General features: G+C 50.0%; 1 protein-coding gene across 3 annotated transcripts in view; it reads left to right on the top strand.

Annotated features, from left to right (window-relative positions):
- The window catches only part of ERN1 (endoplasmic reticulum to nucleus signaling 1), an 82,785-nt gene extending 69,068 nt beyond the window's left edge, over positions 1-13,717 (top strand). The window contains exons 17-22 of one of the 3 annotated variants that reach the window (XM_040452106.1): positions 230-429; positions 784-931; positions 2,665-2,792; positions 4,948-5,071; positions 5,523-5,590; positions 13,699-13,717. In XM_040452106.1, coding sequence (XP_040308040.1) covers positions 230-429; positions 784-931; positions 2,665-2,792; positions 4,948-5,071; positions 5,523-5,590; positions 13,699-13,701 — 671 coding nt within the window. In that variant the 3' untranslated portion in view covers positions 13,702-13,717. Of the gene's footprint in view, positions 1-229; positions 430-783; positions 932-2,664; positions 2,793-4,947; positions 5,072-5,522; positions 5,591-6,132; positions 8,966-13,698 lie in introns of those variants that run through there. The other 2 variants (XM_040452104.1, XM_040452105.1) reach the window with 2 other exon arrangements.
- The last annotated feature ends 1,882 nt before the right edge of the window (positions 13,718-15,599 follow it).

Raw genomic sequence — 15,599 nt, 5'->3', positions numbered from 1 at the left:
GGTCCTTGCCTCTGCTGAGAATCTCAGTGTCATCACTGGTGTGCCTGTGGGGTTTTTAGGTGGCCTTTTGAGAATAAGAATTTGAGGAGGAATCTTTCACAGCTGCAAACGAGAAAACCCTTAGAGGTCTGGCGGGCCCGCTGGGAGTCCGTGAAGAGTACACTCCCCGCCGCAGGAGGAGGCCCGACGCCACTGGTAAATACCAGACTGATCTGGAGTTTTCTATTAGTTCACAGAGACCTGAAGCCCCACAACATTCTCCTGTCCATGCCCAATGCACATGGCAGGATCAAGGCCATGATCTCTGACTTCGGCCTCTGCAAGAAGCTGGCTGTGGGCAGGCACAGTTTCAGCCGCCGCTCAGGAGTGCCTGGCACAGAAGGCTGGATCGCTCCGGAGATGCTGAGCGAGGACTGTAAGGACAATCCTGTGAGTAGTGGGAGCAGCTCTGGGGAAAACTGCCAGCCTCTTGCATCTTCGGGGACGAGAGCCTCCGCATTCAAGACTTGGGGGCTGCGGCGCACGTAGCTGGAACATGACAGTTCTTTATCAAAGAGCTTCTGTGTGAATAGCATGCTGCTGGCGTTTTCCACGTGGTCTCGTGTTCAGACAAGTGAAAGGGGCAAGTGTGGGCAGTTGTCCGTGTCTCCCCGCAACTTTCCAGTCAGTCTCCCGGGACCCTTCAAGGTGGTAGAAGCAACAGCAGCACTCCTGTCCTTGCTGCTTCTCAGTGAGGATGAGAATTTTCCAGAAGCCTCTCACACCCTGCGTCTCTCTTTTCAGACCTACACAGTGGACATCTTCTCTGCGGGCTGTGTCTTTTACTACGTGATATCTGAGGGCAGCCACCCTTTTGGCAAGTCCCTGCAGCGGCAGGCCAACATCCTCCTGGGCGCCTACAGCCTCGACTGCTTACACCCGGAGAAGCACGGTGAGGGGGCGGCAGAGGACGGTCGGGAGCCGCTCCGGCTGACCACGTGGCCCCTGAGCCCTGGGAGGGCACCAGCCCTGTGCTTCCAGAGGCCCTTCTTTCCATCTGCTGGCCCTGTGGGCCTCAGTGCATCGCTGACTCACTCCAAAGCTGGTAGAAGGTTGGGTTGTCTTTGGAGCATCTCCTCCTGAAAGCACACAGCTCTGAGGTTCCTTCAGGTCCCCCAGTTACCTGTGTGACCCGGGCAAGGACCTCTATTTTCCAGCTTGTGGCTTGTGAGCATTTAATAGTCTCTTTCTGCACTGACATTCAGGACAGTCGTCTGTGCTCCATAAACTCGTGTGCCGGCCGGTGATCAGGGGGTGTGGCTGGGCAGGGGGGGCAGACACCTGGGTCTTGCTCTCTGGGTGCAGGGGCGACAGGTCTTTTTTCCTGACTTCAGCGTTTCCTGTGTTAAAATTGGCCCATGACACCCAGTGCCACCTTTTTAAAAAATGTAAAACTCACTCACTGTTTTGGATTAATTTTTATTATTCCTTGTAGAAAAAACAGATTAGCATAAAAGATCCATAATCCCATTACACAGTGATGAATTCCTGCTGTTAATACTTTTGTATATCTTACTCCAATCATGTATTTAGATAGATATGCATACTTTTGTAAAATAAATAGTACATACTCTTTTTTGGCATGCTTTTTTTTCTTACATGCCTTTATTTTTATTTTGTTCTTTTTTTATGGGTAATTGTTATTTTTTAATTTATTGATTTATTTTTAGTTTACATCCAAGTTAGCATATAGTGCAACAATGATTTCAGGGGTAGATTCCTTAATGCCCCTTACTCATTCAGCCCACCCCCCCTCCCACAACCCCGCCAGTAACCGTCTGTTCTCCATATTTAAGAGTCTCTTATGTTTTGTCCCCCTCCCTGTTTTTGTATTATTTTTGCTTCCCCTCCCTTGTGTTCATCTGTTCTGTGTCTTAAAGTCCTCATATAAGTGAAGTTATATGATATTTGTTTTTCTCTATTTCGCTTAGCATAATACCTTCTAGTTCCATCCACGTGGTTGCAAATGGAAAGCTTTGATGCTTTTTGATTGCCGAGTAATAACTCCATTGTGTATATATATATATACCACATCTTCTTTATCCATCCACCCATTGATGGACATTTGGGCTCTTTCCATACTTTGGCTATTGTTGATAGTTGGCATGCCTGTTTTTTAACATCATCTTGAATATCTCTCCAAGTTGATAGGTATTCCACCAGAGCATCATTTTTTTTTTTTTTTTATTGTTTATTTATTTTTGAGAGAGAGCGGGAGACAGAGAATCCGAAGCAGGCTTCAGGCTCTGAGCTGTCAGCACAGAGCCTGACACAGGGCTCAAACTCATGAACCATGAGATCGTGACCTGAGCCAAAGTCAGACCCTCAACCGACTGAGCCACCCAGATACCCCTTACCAGGGCATCGTTCTAATAGCACAGCCCAGTACGTGGAGGCAGTGTTACCAAAGGACAGTGGGTATTTCCAATTACTTCTTTTCACAGACTGTGGTGAGGACTCCCCTTATCAGCTGAAGCTTGTGCAAGTTCTTAATTATGCTATTGGAGTGAGGTTGTGTCAGTAGAATCTTGAATCAAAAGGCACATGCACCGTTAAGGTTTGAGTATTTCATGGTGGCTGTGTGCCGGTGATAATCAGTTACTTGTTTATTTTCCTCCTCTGTAGAAGACGTCATTGCCCGGGAATTAATAGAGAAGATGATCGCAATGGATCCTCAGAAACGCCCCTCTGCGAAGCATGTGCTGAAGCACCCGTTCTTCTGGAGCCTGGAAAAGCAGCTCCAGTTCTTCCAGGTACATCTCTTGTTTGTGGTTTGTTTGTTATCAAAAGTCTTCATTTAACTTCTTCCAGATTTTGAAAGTACAGCAAAAGGCAAAAAATAATAAAAATAAAATAAAATTAAAATAAAATAAAATAAAATAAAATAAAATAAAATAAAATAAAGTGAAGTGAAGTGAAGTGAAAATGAAATGAAATGAAATGAAATGAAATGAAATAACAAAAAACAAATGGCTCCTAATCCCATAACCAAGAGATAACCATGGTCGACATTTTAACATACTTTTTTTTATATAGATAAAAATGTGATTAGGATTAAACCGTATATACAATTTTGTATCTTCTTTTTTTTTACAGTACATAATATTTTAATATAGTATTTTATTACAGTATTAATAGTACTGTGTTAATATGATCTTTAATGTAGAATTTTAACAGAATCTTTCTCCATGTTAAAGTTCTAAAACTTTAATGACTCTAGTGCTCTGTCATATACTATATTCTGGGAACTTTCAAATACACACAAAAGTGGAGGGAATACTATAATGACCTCCCATTTACCCATCAGCTAGCTCCGGCAATTACTACCTGAACCTCTGCTCTCTGTCCACCACTCTCCACCCGATTACTTCGAAGCAAATCATAGGCATCGTATTTCATTCAAGTCTCATAAATCTAAACGTTTACTTACATTGGGCTCTTTCTGTCCTTTTTAACTCAGTCTTTGCCCAGATCTCTTTGCTTAAGGTGGATTCTGAGATGTTAAATTGTAGGATCAGTAGCTGTGAGCTCCTTCAGTGGTTTGGCTGTATGAAGGCTTTGTAGTTGAGCCTTCTGAGATCAGATCAGCATGGCTCAATCCCAGACACATCCTACCCAGCACACCAGCTCTGAGAAGCAGGCACACGCAGGCAGTGCTTTTCCTCCTGGGCCTGGATCGGAGGGGAGCTTGGGTTTAGGAGTGATCATCAAAGTGTCCTGGAGTCTGACTAGAGCTTTGGTTCTGGTGTAACTCCCAACACGTAAGCCCCTTGAGGGCAGGAGTGGTTGGTTTCTGGATTCGTTGCTGTGTCCCCACTGCCCAGGACATAGCCTGGCACATGGCAGATGCTTAGTCACTGTTTGGATGGATTGGGAAGGGGAGAGTTTCGTGCCCTTCTCCATGGCAGCAGTGAGTGTGGATAACATCAGGCTGGTTCTCTGTGTTGCACAGGTCATAACCTTCGAGTTCTGAGGTCACTTGTCCTGCAGGGACTCCTGAAAACTAGCCAGGTTCCTTTGATGATGATCAGATGCAGGGCAGGAATAAAGCTCACAGAAAGGGACCTCCACCCCTCTGTGGGTTAGGATTGAAACTCTTAAGTTTTGCCAAGTCCCATGTCTTGTGAACACACCAGGCTTCCGTTGTATTGACCAGCTATACCCGCTTTGCAGAAGTTGTCCCTCCAAGGCTTGCCCATGGCAGGTACAAGTCCGAGAGTCGGCCAGCCAGGCTCCATCTTCATCAGAGAAGAAGAGACCGTGGCCAGTGAGGCTGTGCGGCGTTAACGTGTGGGGGGCTCGCCGCTCCCGTTTCCTCGGCTGTTGGAGCTCGTGCCCAGGCTGTGTCCCTCAAACACGGGCCAGGGCCTCTGCAGCCCACACTCTTGTCAGCAGCTCTCTCCCTCTACAAGAGGGCTTCATCTGTCTTCTCTGATTGTTTGCATGAGGACTGATGGCCAGTCGAGATTTGCGCTTGTCCCGTTGCCCTGGGTGGTGGAAAGCGCAAGATGCAAATCAGAATTGAGCTCTGGTGGTGGTGGTGGTGCTTGCTGTCCGTTGATGAACACAGGTTGCCCACAGGGGCTCCGTGTGGCACGTCGTACGTGTGCACATGGGTGACACGTGGGTGAGGCGTTAGGGTTTGTGGAGAGGTGTGACACGTCTCTGTCACGGAGATGTCCATGTGGGCCTCTCCCCTGTGAACCCCAGACACGGCTCCTCACGGGGGAGAAGTGAATGGATCGTGAGGGGACAGAGACAGGACGCTCGCTGCCGGTTCTGAGGCAGACTTCAGTCTGGGCCTGCGGCTTGCGGGGCAGTGACCGTTCTGTGACCTGGTGTTTCACTCCTCCAGCTTCTGCTTCTCTGCACACTGACCGTCACCTGCTGCCCTTGTCACCCTCATAGGACGTGAGTGACCGAATAGAAAAGGAATCCCTGGACGGCCCGATAGTGAAGCAGCTGGAGCGAGGCGGGAAAGCCGTGGTGAAGACGGACTGGAGAGAGAACATCACCGTCCCCCTGCAGACAGGTGACCATGCCGAGGCCCTGATGGCAGATGTTGGCAGACGCGTTTCAAGAGCAGCAGCCGTTTCTAGGAAGTGAACGTGGAATTGGCAACTCCAGGCTGTTTGGGCTCCAAATCCCCCTCGCAGGGTTGAGGCTTTTGTGGGTGTGTCCTCTGGGGTTTGGGCACAAATCAGACCTTTACACTGACGTGGGTTTCATGTGCGTCCCTTAGGGTGACAGGTGAGTGATGGGTGCCCTGCCCTCACTGGTTATTCCTGGTTGTGGGTGCAACCAGGAGGCAGAATTCAGACTGCCACTGCCCTCGGGTTCACTCTGGGGGACACACTCCTGTCAGTCATAAGTATGGCAGAGTTATGTCGTGTCTCAGTCTGATCGCTTAATCCCGGGAACCCCAGCAGTCCTTTCCTTTCGAAATGTGTTTGTTACATTGTAGTCCTTGTTTTTTCCCCTAGATCTGCGTAAATTCAGAACCTATAAAGGTGGCTCTGTCCGCGACCTTCTCCGAGCCATGAGAAACAAGGTAAGGGGGGTGAACCCCAGATGAGGCCAGCAGCCAGGGTACAACCACCCTCCTCCTCCTTTCTGTCCTCTGGGTCCTTCCATTCATACTAGAATCCTGACCTCGCAGAGGCTCTTCTGTGTTGCCTTGGACAGTTTTTCTCTTCAGGGATGTTGTGAGGAGTTCCACTCTGGGAAGCAGGCTCTCTGATGCTGCTGTTGTCTGTGGTGACTTTTGTGTGCCCTGTGCCTGCCTGATACAGCGCCGCCGTATAAACTCCCTTAATGGAGACCTTTCCACACGGGCCTGGCCCGCGGGCCACCCTGGTAGGGAAGCTCCCTCCCGCCTTCACAGCACTGGGCCAGGCCCAGCTCTGAGGCCTCCTCCTGAGTGAGGGGAAGCAAGTAAGATAAACAGATGGACCGTTGGGTCCATAAGCCTTTTCTCCTTTCAGAAAACTCGCTAACATCCTGTCTTCCTTGGATAGTAAGAGGGTCTTTTAGCGGTGTTTCCCAGCTTCCCAGCTGCTAACCGCCGTGTCTGTGTGTCCGCCCTGTTTGCAGAAGCACCACTACCGGGAGCTCCCCGCGGAGGTGCGGGAGACGCTGGGCTCTCTCCCCGACGACTTTGTGCGCTACTTCACGTCCCGCTTCCCCCACCTCCTCCCCCACACCTACCGGGCCATGGAGCCCTGCAGCCACGAGAGGCTCTTCCAGCCTTACTACTTCCACGAGCCCCCAGAGCTCCGGCCCCCTGTGACTCCAGACGCCCTTTGAGCCAGGGTGGCCGCCATTCTGGTGGCCCCAGCTGTGACTGAGGGCCTGGTCTCTACCAGCCCCGATGCCTCCCGGCTTAGCAGGGAGACCAGGCCCCCAAACCAAGTGCCTTGAGCCCGCTCTACAGCCAGCAGAAGATGATGCTCACCCCAGGAAGTGGGGAACACGACCCCCCCGCCTTGGCCTGTAGGATGCTGGGAAGCTGTTGGCCATGAAAGCTTTACGTTCGGGGGTCCTCTGCCGAGGAGGGCCCGTCGCAGAGGCAGCGAAGGAGGCATCCTCCACCTCCTCGTGGACACACGTGCTTCAGATTTACACTTGTTTATAAACTTCCTGTTTGATGTCGGCCTATGAGGAAGAGAGAGGAGGGAGTGCTATGTTTTGCCTACAGGCAGGACCAGGAGCATCTCTCTCCTCGACAGCTAGGCTGAGACGCACTCAGTGCAGCCTCTGCTCGGAGTGGGGCTCCAGAGGTGAGCGGCGCTAAGGAGGAGGAAGACGTTCAGAGGGTGTCGTTCCCCGGGGATCACAGATGCCTCACTCATCGTGAACGTGCCCAAAGCCTCCCAGGTCACTATAACCAGTGTTCCCTGGGGGCAGCGAAGAGTCTGGAGTGTGGGGCGTGGCATTGGGACAGATCAGCACCACATGCCCCAGTGGCCTTCGGTGGATTGAAGGGGGTGCTTAGGAGCATTTGGGGGCGAGGGGTGGTAAGTTCCCCATCACGAAGAGCAGCACCCAGGCGAGAGCAGGCCAAATAGGACCCTCTCAGCCACCCTGGGAGAGCCCTGGGCCAGCAGGTGGGCAATGAGGTTCCCCCATCCCTGGACCCGTCAGGACGGGCCGGGGGGGTGCGGAGCCAAGGCCAGGGTCACCACTTGCTTCGTGGGCAGGTTTTTATGTTTCTCCTGGCAGATTTTAATAACTTTCTCTTTTGAACATACTGTAGAATGCTGCGTTAGCATAGGTAAGCTGAACTTGAAGTTTACTCGTGAAGAAGCTAAATGCAAGATCTATAGTACACTTTCTCTTTTGTGTGGCACCAAAAGTCTCCATCCCCTCCAGAAAGAGTGTTCGTGTTCAGAACGTGCTCTACTGCTGAGGAGTAAAACATTAGAGCAAGGCTATATACATCCATTAAACAGCTTCGAAGTGATATTCTCTACATTATGTCAATACCATCTTTTTTTGCTAAAACTAGTTTAATTTTTAACTTTAGTTTCAGTCAAAAATTCCTCTGTCTTTTCTCTACCGAGAGCCTTAGCAGTTAAGTGAGATCAGGGTACGAAGTAAGGAGATGTCTCCCGTGTCCGTTGTCCAGCCGGGTGAGCACATCATCACGCTGCCTTCAGTGCTGGCGACCGACCTCCGAGACTCCACTCAGGAGTGAGGGTGTACTGACGGACCGAGAACTCACGGTTTCTTCTGTGACGCGCTTGCTGATGGATTTGTACGAGGGCCTTCTGCCTTCGTAGAATTCAGTTCCCTTTCATAATGCCTGAAGTCACTTTTTTTCTTAAATTAGCATTATCCTGCGTCTTTAAACCTCATCAGTTACCTCATTGATACCTTGGAACCCTGGCGTTTTTGGCTGACATCGTGGTATCTTCTGCCATACCTCCCATTTTTCAGGAACACGGCCAGACGCCTCTCCTCTCCCTGCTCTGATGCACCCGCACCATTGTCTGTATGGCTCTGTGGTTGGTCACTTCACAGCCGGGCCTGAGTGGTGATGGCCTGCCAGGCAGTCAGGCGGAGAAGGTGCCATGAGGGACGAACAGGGCTGTCGGCTCTCTGTGCTGCCGGGACCTGGCCTGCTTTGGTCTCATGGCTGGACAGTGTCCTGGGGGGAGTAGTCAGGTCACTTCTGGCTGCCCAGGGTTTGTGTCCTCTCCCTATCTGGGCCCACCTTGTCTCCAGGACTGCTGTTTTTTAAATGCCTTTTCTCTTTATCGCCTTCCTTTCTAACCACCCACCTTTCTCAAACTCCTGTATTCGATGTATTTTATTTTGAGTAGTCACTGTGTGAGCCAGGCAGGATCCTGGGTGCTGGGGATGCAGAGGTAAACAAGATAGGCAAAACCTCTGCTTTTTAAAGAGCGTGGAGTGAGAGAGAAAGTAAGAAAGTAAGCAGAAAGTAAGCACCAGTGCTCCCGGAAAAGCCAGAGGGTGGGCAAGGGCATTCGTTTGCTGTTCACACTTCTTCTTTCTTAAAGCTGCCTGTGACCCAGAACCCATCTGATCTGGTCAAGTCTGCTCCGTTGGCCTTCTGTCCGTCGCTTTTCGGAATCTGGTCACTCATCAGTCCCTCGGGTGGTTTGAAGAGGTCTCTCGTGTGGGCACTTGTCGTGGAAACACCTTGGGCATCATGTGCTATATCTTGTTCTAATCTGTAGAATTCTGGTTTCCTGTTGTGCTCAGCGTAGCGGGAAGATGTCTTTTGCTAGAACAGGGTTTTTCAGCCATGTGCATCGCGTAGCAGCTGAGCTATTTGATCTTTAGTGTGATTTCTAGAAGGCTGTTTAACTTTTTAGAAGTACGCTACTTTCATTTTTCCCGACAGAATTTAGTCGCATCTGTTAGGAACCCCAGGGACACTCTCATTAAATCTTGTCTTGAACCTCGCGTTGAATCTGTCTTCGGTGCGCCTGCCAGAATTTTTCCTGTTGCTTTTTGAGTCTTTTTGACTTCAGCGTATAAAGAGCTCACATGTCACTAGGTATCAGAGCACTTGCACTTTTGGGGAATCACTGGTGTCCTTGGTAAGTCACTGAATCATCTAGTGGCTGACATAAAACCCGGGGCGCGGCAGGCTCTCCCTCCCGCTCCCCCTCCGTGCCACAGTCATCCTCGGTTCTTTCCGGTGAGACCTCACTCTGGCACATATTGGAAGATCCACAGGTTAGTGGGTCCAGCGAAGTATTTTCTTTCTGCCAACTCTAGAAGAAAGGTGTTTATCTCAGAGTCAACTTTTGGTGAGGTTTTGTGTGAATGTGACTTGTTTCCCATTGCAGTTTCTCTCACTGCCGTGAAAGATGAACCGGCTGCCCCCCTCGCACTTGTGGGGGGGGGGCCTCTGGCCTGTAGGCCTTTCTCCTCTCAGCTGCTGTCTCTTCAGAAGCCGCGCTCTGGCCAGGCCTGGATGTCCCGAGACTGCTTTCATTCTCCAGCCTTGTTCATTGCATCCTTGGCCTCGAAGTCCTCACAGAGGGTAGACTGGTTCTTTGCCCCCCAAGAGCTGGATGAGGAAGCACACAGCACACCTGTAAAGAGTCTTCTAAGTTCTCTTTAGCTTTCTCTCTGCTCGTTTAGTTCCTGAAATCCCTTTTCTTTGTACGTGTCAGTGTCTTTTCCTTGCTGATGCCTTCACCATCCCGGAGCAGTCCTTTCAGTTGAGTATGGCTTGGCATTGGTCTTTCCTAGGAGAGAGTCACCAGGTGCCCCATACGGATGGGCCCAAATTCCGCCTTCCAAGGTTGGACCATTACCTTTTAAATCAAAGTGTCCCTTCTTCCCATACTTTGTTTCTTTTATGAAACAGTGATTTCCCATGAGTAACCCAGGTTCCCGTTTCTTGTATCAGCGCATAAACCCTTTCTGTTTTCATTGGACAACCACAAAGAAAGCATCTGCGACGAGCCTACCACTGGAGCAGCCTTAACGCTTCTGGCCAAAGCCCGCACCCCGCTCACTTCACCCTGTGCTCTCTGTGTGTTCGGCGGGTACAGTATTTCTTTTCAGTATCCCAAAAGCTGTGACGGGGGAGTCCCCACTTACCTAGAAAGCATTACCAGTCAAACATGCGGCATTCTCAGATGCAGACCTTACGTAGTGTTCCTTTTGCAATGACCTATTTATTTAACCTATTTATATTTATTTAATTTTTACTCTGACGTATACCCAGTTACAATTGCACTTGCTTTGAAAGCACATCAGATTTGTTTTGGACAACACACCCCTGACCATTTTAAAACTGGAAAAGTTCTACTGTATCCTTCCACGGAATGGATGCCTCACAGTGGTTTTGTCATTAAAGGGTGAATGATTTGGTCAGGGTAAAAATTTTCATTTTTAAGTGATTTTTTTTTAAAGAAAATTCTGTGCCATTGTGTCTTCTCTGTGGACGGTTGTTTAATGGGTATGTGTTAATTGTGTGATAGAATCCTCTTTGTGAACCTACAATCCTCTTTTTAGCTTTATATTTTATAAACTGCCAGATTGTACAATTTTTATGTGTATTTTTAAAGCTTGATGTGAGGGTAATTATCTAAGTTAAACAGCCTATTTTTGTACCTCCTGTACAGTTTTATAATTCTGCTGATTCATGATGGCGTCTCATGTTGCGCCAATGACAAATAAAGGTAGTTTTAGATCTGGAAGTTGATTTCATCTTCTTAAAGACTTGACCTTGACCCTCAACTTCAGGCAAGGGGTCACTCCCAGCTCTCTTCCTGGGTGTGATGTCTGGGTGGTGAAGGCAAGCGGCTGACTCAGCGGGTAGGGGGACGCGGTTGCCCGCCGGCATCCACGGCAGGGTCCGGGGGGCTGGAACGTCCTCCTTGGAGGCTGCGGGAAAACGTTCTTTGAAACCCTGCAGGGAGTCCCCAAAAGTATTGGTTTGGGCTGAATTCCAGGAAGCTGGCCAGGCTGGGACCAAACTGCCCCATGGCAAGTTTGGGGTGTGTGTACAGTGAATGGGGTACTGGACCGAAAAGCCCGTGAAGGGATTAAAGCCACTGCAGTCACGGCCAGCACAGTGCTGGGAAAGCCATGATCTGAGCGTGTCAGACGCACGTAATCCGTCTACCCACACGCCAGGGAACGAGCCCAGCGGCCAGTCTGGTTGGAACTTTGGATCCTGCCAGCGTGCTTCCTGCTTTCCTCCCCCCATCCCGTCTGGTGAAAGCGGAGGAGGCTCCTCTTTCTCTTGCATCATGGAAAGGGACCGCTCACAATGCCCTGGGACTGGCTCCTTCTGCTCTGCCTGCCACCATCCCATTCCCCGGCCTCGGTGGGACCCCAGGACCATCCCCGAGAACCGTGGACACACCCTCCCTCCGAAGCTCTGGGTCTCGGATGTGGACAAATCCCAGGAAGTGTGAGGGGGCTGCAGGATGCCGTGGACGCCTGGCCGCTGCCTCCTGCCACCTGATGCAACAGCACAGACCGCTCTCGGATTCCCCACGGAGCTGCTAAGCCAGGGCAGGGGCCACATGTTGAATTGGCCCAGGCCAGGGAGGCAGACAACTGGTTGCACCCTTAGCTGGCTCTGAGAGCAGTGAGAGAGGTGCGGGTCCTCAGGAGGAAGGCCAGCAGGTGGTTGGGACACTGGCATGGCCAGAGCCATGGTTCTGGGCCACCGATGCAGGGCTTGCTGTTTTGCATGCTGAGTCAATGTTGGGCTGTGAGAAAGGGTACTTTTTTCTGAGTGTTTGATACATTTCGTGAGGTAAATGTGTATATACACACAACGGTATTTCATCAGCAAAGGCACCCGCTTGTATCTATTATTTGTCCCCTCCGTCATTTATGCTGGATGCATGCCATAGCTAGGAGAGCTCATGAAGAGCCAAGTAACAGCCCCACCCGCCTGCCCTTCCCACTGGGCCAGGCACTGCTGGGGCATCCTGTGCCCTGATCACACGTTGGCCTTCTTCTCTCCCCCTGCAGACCAACATTTCCTTTAAGATCAAAAACATACATCTTTGACTTTAGTGAGAGACTGACCAGACCCTTTGCCAAGGCCAAAGATCCTGTGATGAGCTTGTATCTGGACCAGTTAGCTGTGGGCAGAGGTAGTAGGGCTGGTAAGAACATGGCAGCCCTCATATCCTGATATCAAAGATATCAGGCAGCGAAGGGAGCAGTTTCCAGAAACAGGAGGGGCTGGGCTGGAAGGACAGACCTGAGTGAACTTGGCCTCTGAGAGGGTTGGCAGGTGAATCCAGGAGGTGTTCTTTCCCGCCCTCCCCAACCTATGCCTCTCCATATTCACCTTCTCCATCCCAGGCCTGCTCAGTGTTTTGGATGAAGCCACTGTAGTGTGCTCATTGGGTTTGCCTGCTGGCAACACAAACCTGGAAAGAGTGACGAATCACCCAACGCAATTCAGGGCCCAATTCAAGATTCCAGAAGATCTCGAGAAACTGGAATGCCAAGCCCAAACCCCAAGGATGATGGGAAGCCCTGCCTTGACATTACAACGGGGTTGGGGGAGGAGAGCAGAGCCCTGAGGAGCTTGGAAACTGTCACAGACACTTGAAACAAGAGCTGTCGTGGCCTCAGACATCTGTCACGTGATGAGAAACTGGCTTTGCAGTCTCGCCTCGGAGGGTTTAAGCTAGCCCAGTGCGGAGCATGGTCCGGACGGGATGTTGAGCTGCCCAACGGTGCCAAAGGAGGCTTGGCAAGTGAGTGAGCGCTGGGTCTCTGGAGGAATCCAGCAGAAGGGAAAGGCCTCATCCTGAACAGATTAGGAAGAAATTCTTCCTTGGGTCACGGGCTGGACTCTGGTCCCTTCCAAATAAGCATCTATGACTAAGACCCACCTCTTGCAGTGATGAGCTCCTGGAAAACACTGCCTGACCGGGTATGAATCACAGGAAGCAGGGAGTGGAGGCCTGCAGGAGAACTGTTGACAATTGGAGGGGGGTGGGGTGGTGTTCTCCAGGATTCTGCCAGGGCTATGTGGTATTCCAGACATGGGTGCCCTGAGAGTGGTTATACAAGGTAGAAAAACCAAGGGCCACAGTGGACTCATTTAGGACAAGTTTGCACCTCAGAATACCAGTTCTAAGGAATATTACACTTAGGGAAAAAAGGTTCTATGACCAAATAAACTTGGGAAATGATGGATTGAAGACGGGTTTCATATTTACTGCAGTACTATTCAGAGGCTTTTCATATACTAACAGAGGGGCGCCTTGGCTGGCTAAGTCAGTGGAGCGTATGACTTTTGATCTTAGGGTTGTGAGTTCAAGCCCCACATTGGGTGCGGAGCCTACTTAAAAAAAAAAAACAAAACACCATGTACTAACAGGATATTCTCTGAGAGGGTACATATATATATCTTGAATTACTGCCTTCAATTTTTTTTTTTTTAAAGCATGTTTGGAGTGGCAGAGATAATAATGTTTTTAACAAATCTTATTTTATTTTCCTCTTTCTGGATTTCTAGGAAGACAACATTCCCAGCCTCCTCTGAAGTTAGGTTGGGGTGTGTGACTAACTCTGGCCAATGGAGGGACGGGGTGGGCAGGGAGGGCGGAGTGGAAGTAAAATGTGGCATTTCTGAGTCTCAAAGCATTTAAGAGCTGGGGCACAACCCTCCAGCTCTGTCTTCCTTTGACACAGTGACAGGCCAGTCGTGGGGTCTACATACTGAAAGGTCACAAAATGGAAGCAACCTGAATCATGCAGTCACCACACGGAACGCAGCTGTCCTGAAAAGTCTCCTGACTCGGAGTAAACTTATCAGTAAAATAAGCCACCCAGACGGGCTGGGTTAGTTACCACAGCCCAGCTGAGCCCATCTTGACTAAAATTTTAGGTAGAAAGTATCCAGGAGAAAGGCTGCTACGCTTCACCTGAAAGTTAAAGGTCAATGCCAAGCCATTTGTGCTTTTAGCCAGCTAAAGAAGTCGTACTGTTGACAATCTGAGGGGTCAAAGAAGAGAGATTCTCCTCCTGCTGCTTTTTCATCCACCTCCCCTACCCCCATCCTGAATACCCTGTTCGGTTTCTATGGTTACCCGTGGTAACATGATGGCTTGGCGGTTAGCTGTGCTCAAGGTGACCCCTGTTGAGAAGTGGCTGAACTCAGCAAGGGAAGGTGGGAGGGGCAGGGCCATAGCACCCCCCACCCCCAACACATACATACACACACACACACACACACACACACACACACACACACACACTCTTCCCTTGGCCCCACAGGGCCTGCCGGCTCCATAGTGATCTCTCCCAGGGCTTGGGAGGTCTGGGTTGGCGGGAACTGGAGGAGGGTGAAGCTGGGAAGGAGCGTTCCTCTCATTAGCACCTACCTCCCCAGAACAATTTTAGGGGGAGAGAGGCGGGGACTGAGGGGCAGAAGGTGGACCATTTATGTTAGGCCCCAGGCAGCATGCAGCTGAGGGTCTGACCTCCATTCCAGAAGGCTCAGAAGCCCACCTTCTTGCTCTTATGCTGCAAAGGAAGGAAACTGAGGGATAAACACAGACAATAATGAAGAGAAAACTCGGGTGCCTGGGTGGCTCAGTCAGTTGAGCGTCTGGCTTCAGGTCATGATCTCACGGTTCATGGGTTCAAGCCCCGCATATGGCTCTGTGCCAACAGCTCGGAGCCTGGAGCCTGCTTTGGATTCTGTGTCTCCCTCTCTCTGCCCCTCCCTCACTCACACTCTCTCAAAAATAAATAAACATTTTTTAAAAATTAAAAAAAAAAAATAACACCACAACAGCTATTGCTTAGCAAATACTGCTTTTTCCCCTTCCAACGTGTGAGCCATGTTTTGTCACTCTAAGTGGTCAGGTGGCCGTCACAGGGAGTGGGAGGGCAGACGGAGTGGAAAACACGTTGGTTGGAAAGGAAGCCCTCTCAGGTAGAATTTGCTATAACCAGGATAACTCAACACACTGCTATTGTCTGTAGGTCTTAGGATTTTTAGCTAGGTCAGTATTTTTCGAACCTTGATCATATCAGAGTCATAGTGTGGGAAACAGGAAATTTACACAGGCCCGGTCCTATCCTGCTTCAACAAGCCCATAGCTCCGCATTCTTTGATTTCCAGGTGATTCTGGCATACCCCAGAGTTTGAGCACCATTGATCTAGGCCATAGTGCTTATTGCAAAAAGGAAGCTCCCAAGACATACGGTTAATGCTTTGGCATATCTCTCACCTATTAAAAATAAATGTGTATCAGTTTTTAAATTCAAACTTGAATGATATCATGTATACTTTAAAAATCCTACTTTCCACAAGCCAGTCCCTGGGGCTGAGGAATAGCTGTGGTCATCAGATTTCCGGTGGATTCTCTTACTACAGCAGAGTGAGCAAGGGCTCATCACCTGGTTTCCTTAAGCTACCAGCTCCCTGAAGAAACATGGCCAAGCCCGCAGTCAGAGACCCCCTGCACCCACCACTGGCCCCCCATAGAGTGTGTTCCATGGAAACTTCGGGGAGGATCTCGTTATTGCTTGTCCCCAAAGGCGTGTCTGCATGTGGGACTTCTTCCATTGTGCTGGACACTGGC

The sequence above is a fragment of the Herpailurus yagouaroundi genome, unplaced genomic scaffold, assembly GCF_014898765.1.
Source record: "Herpailurus yagouaroundi ecotype Mexico unplaced genomic scaffold, PumYag 206, whole genome shotgun sequence".
Classification (NCBI taxonomy): Eukaryota; Metazoa; Chordata; class Mammalia; order Carnivora; family Felidae; genus Herpailurus; species Herpailurus yagouaroundi.
Note: the sequence above shows the minus strand (reverse complement) of the source record. Positions and strands in the feature narration are given on the sequence as shown.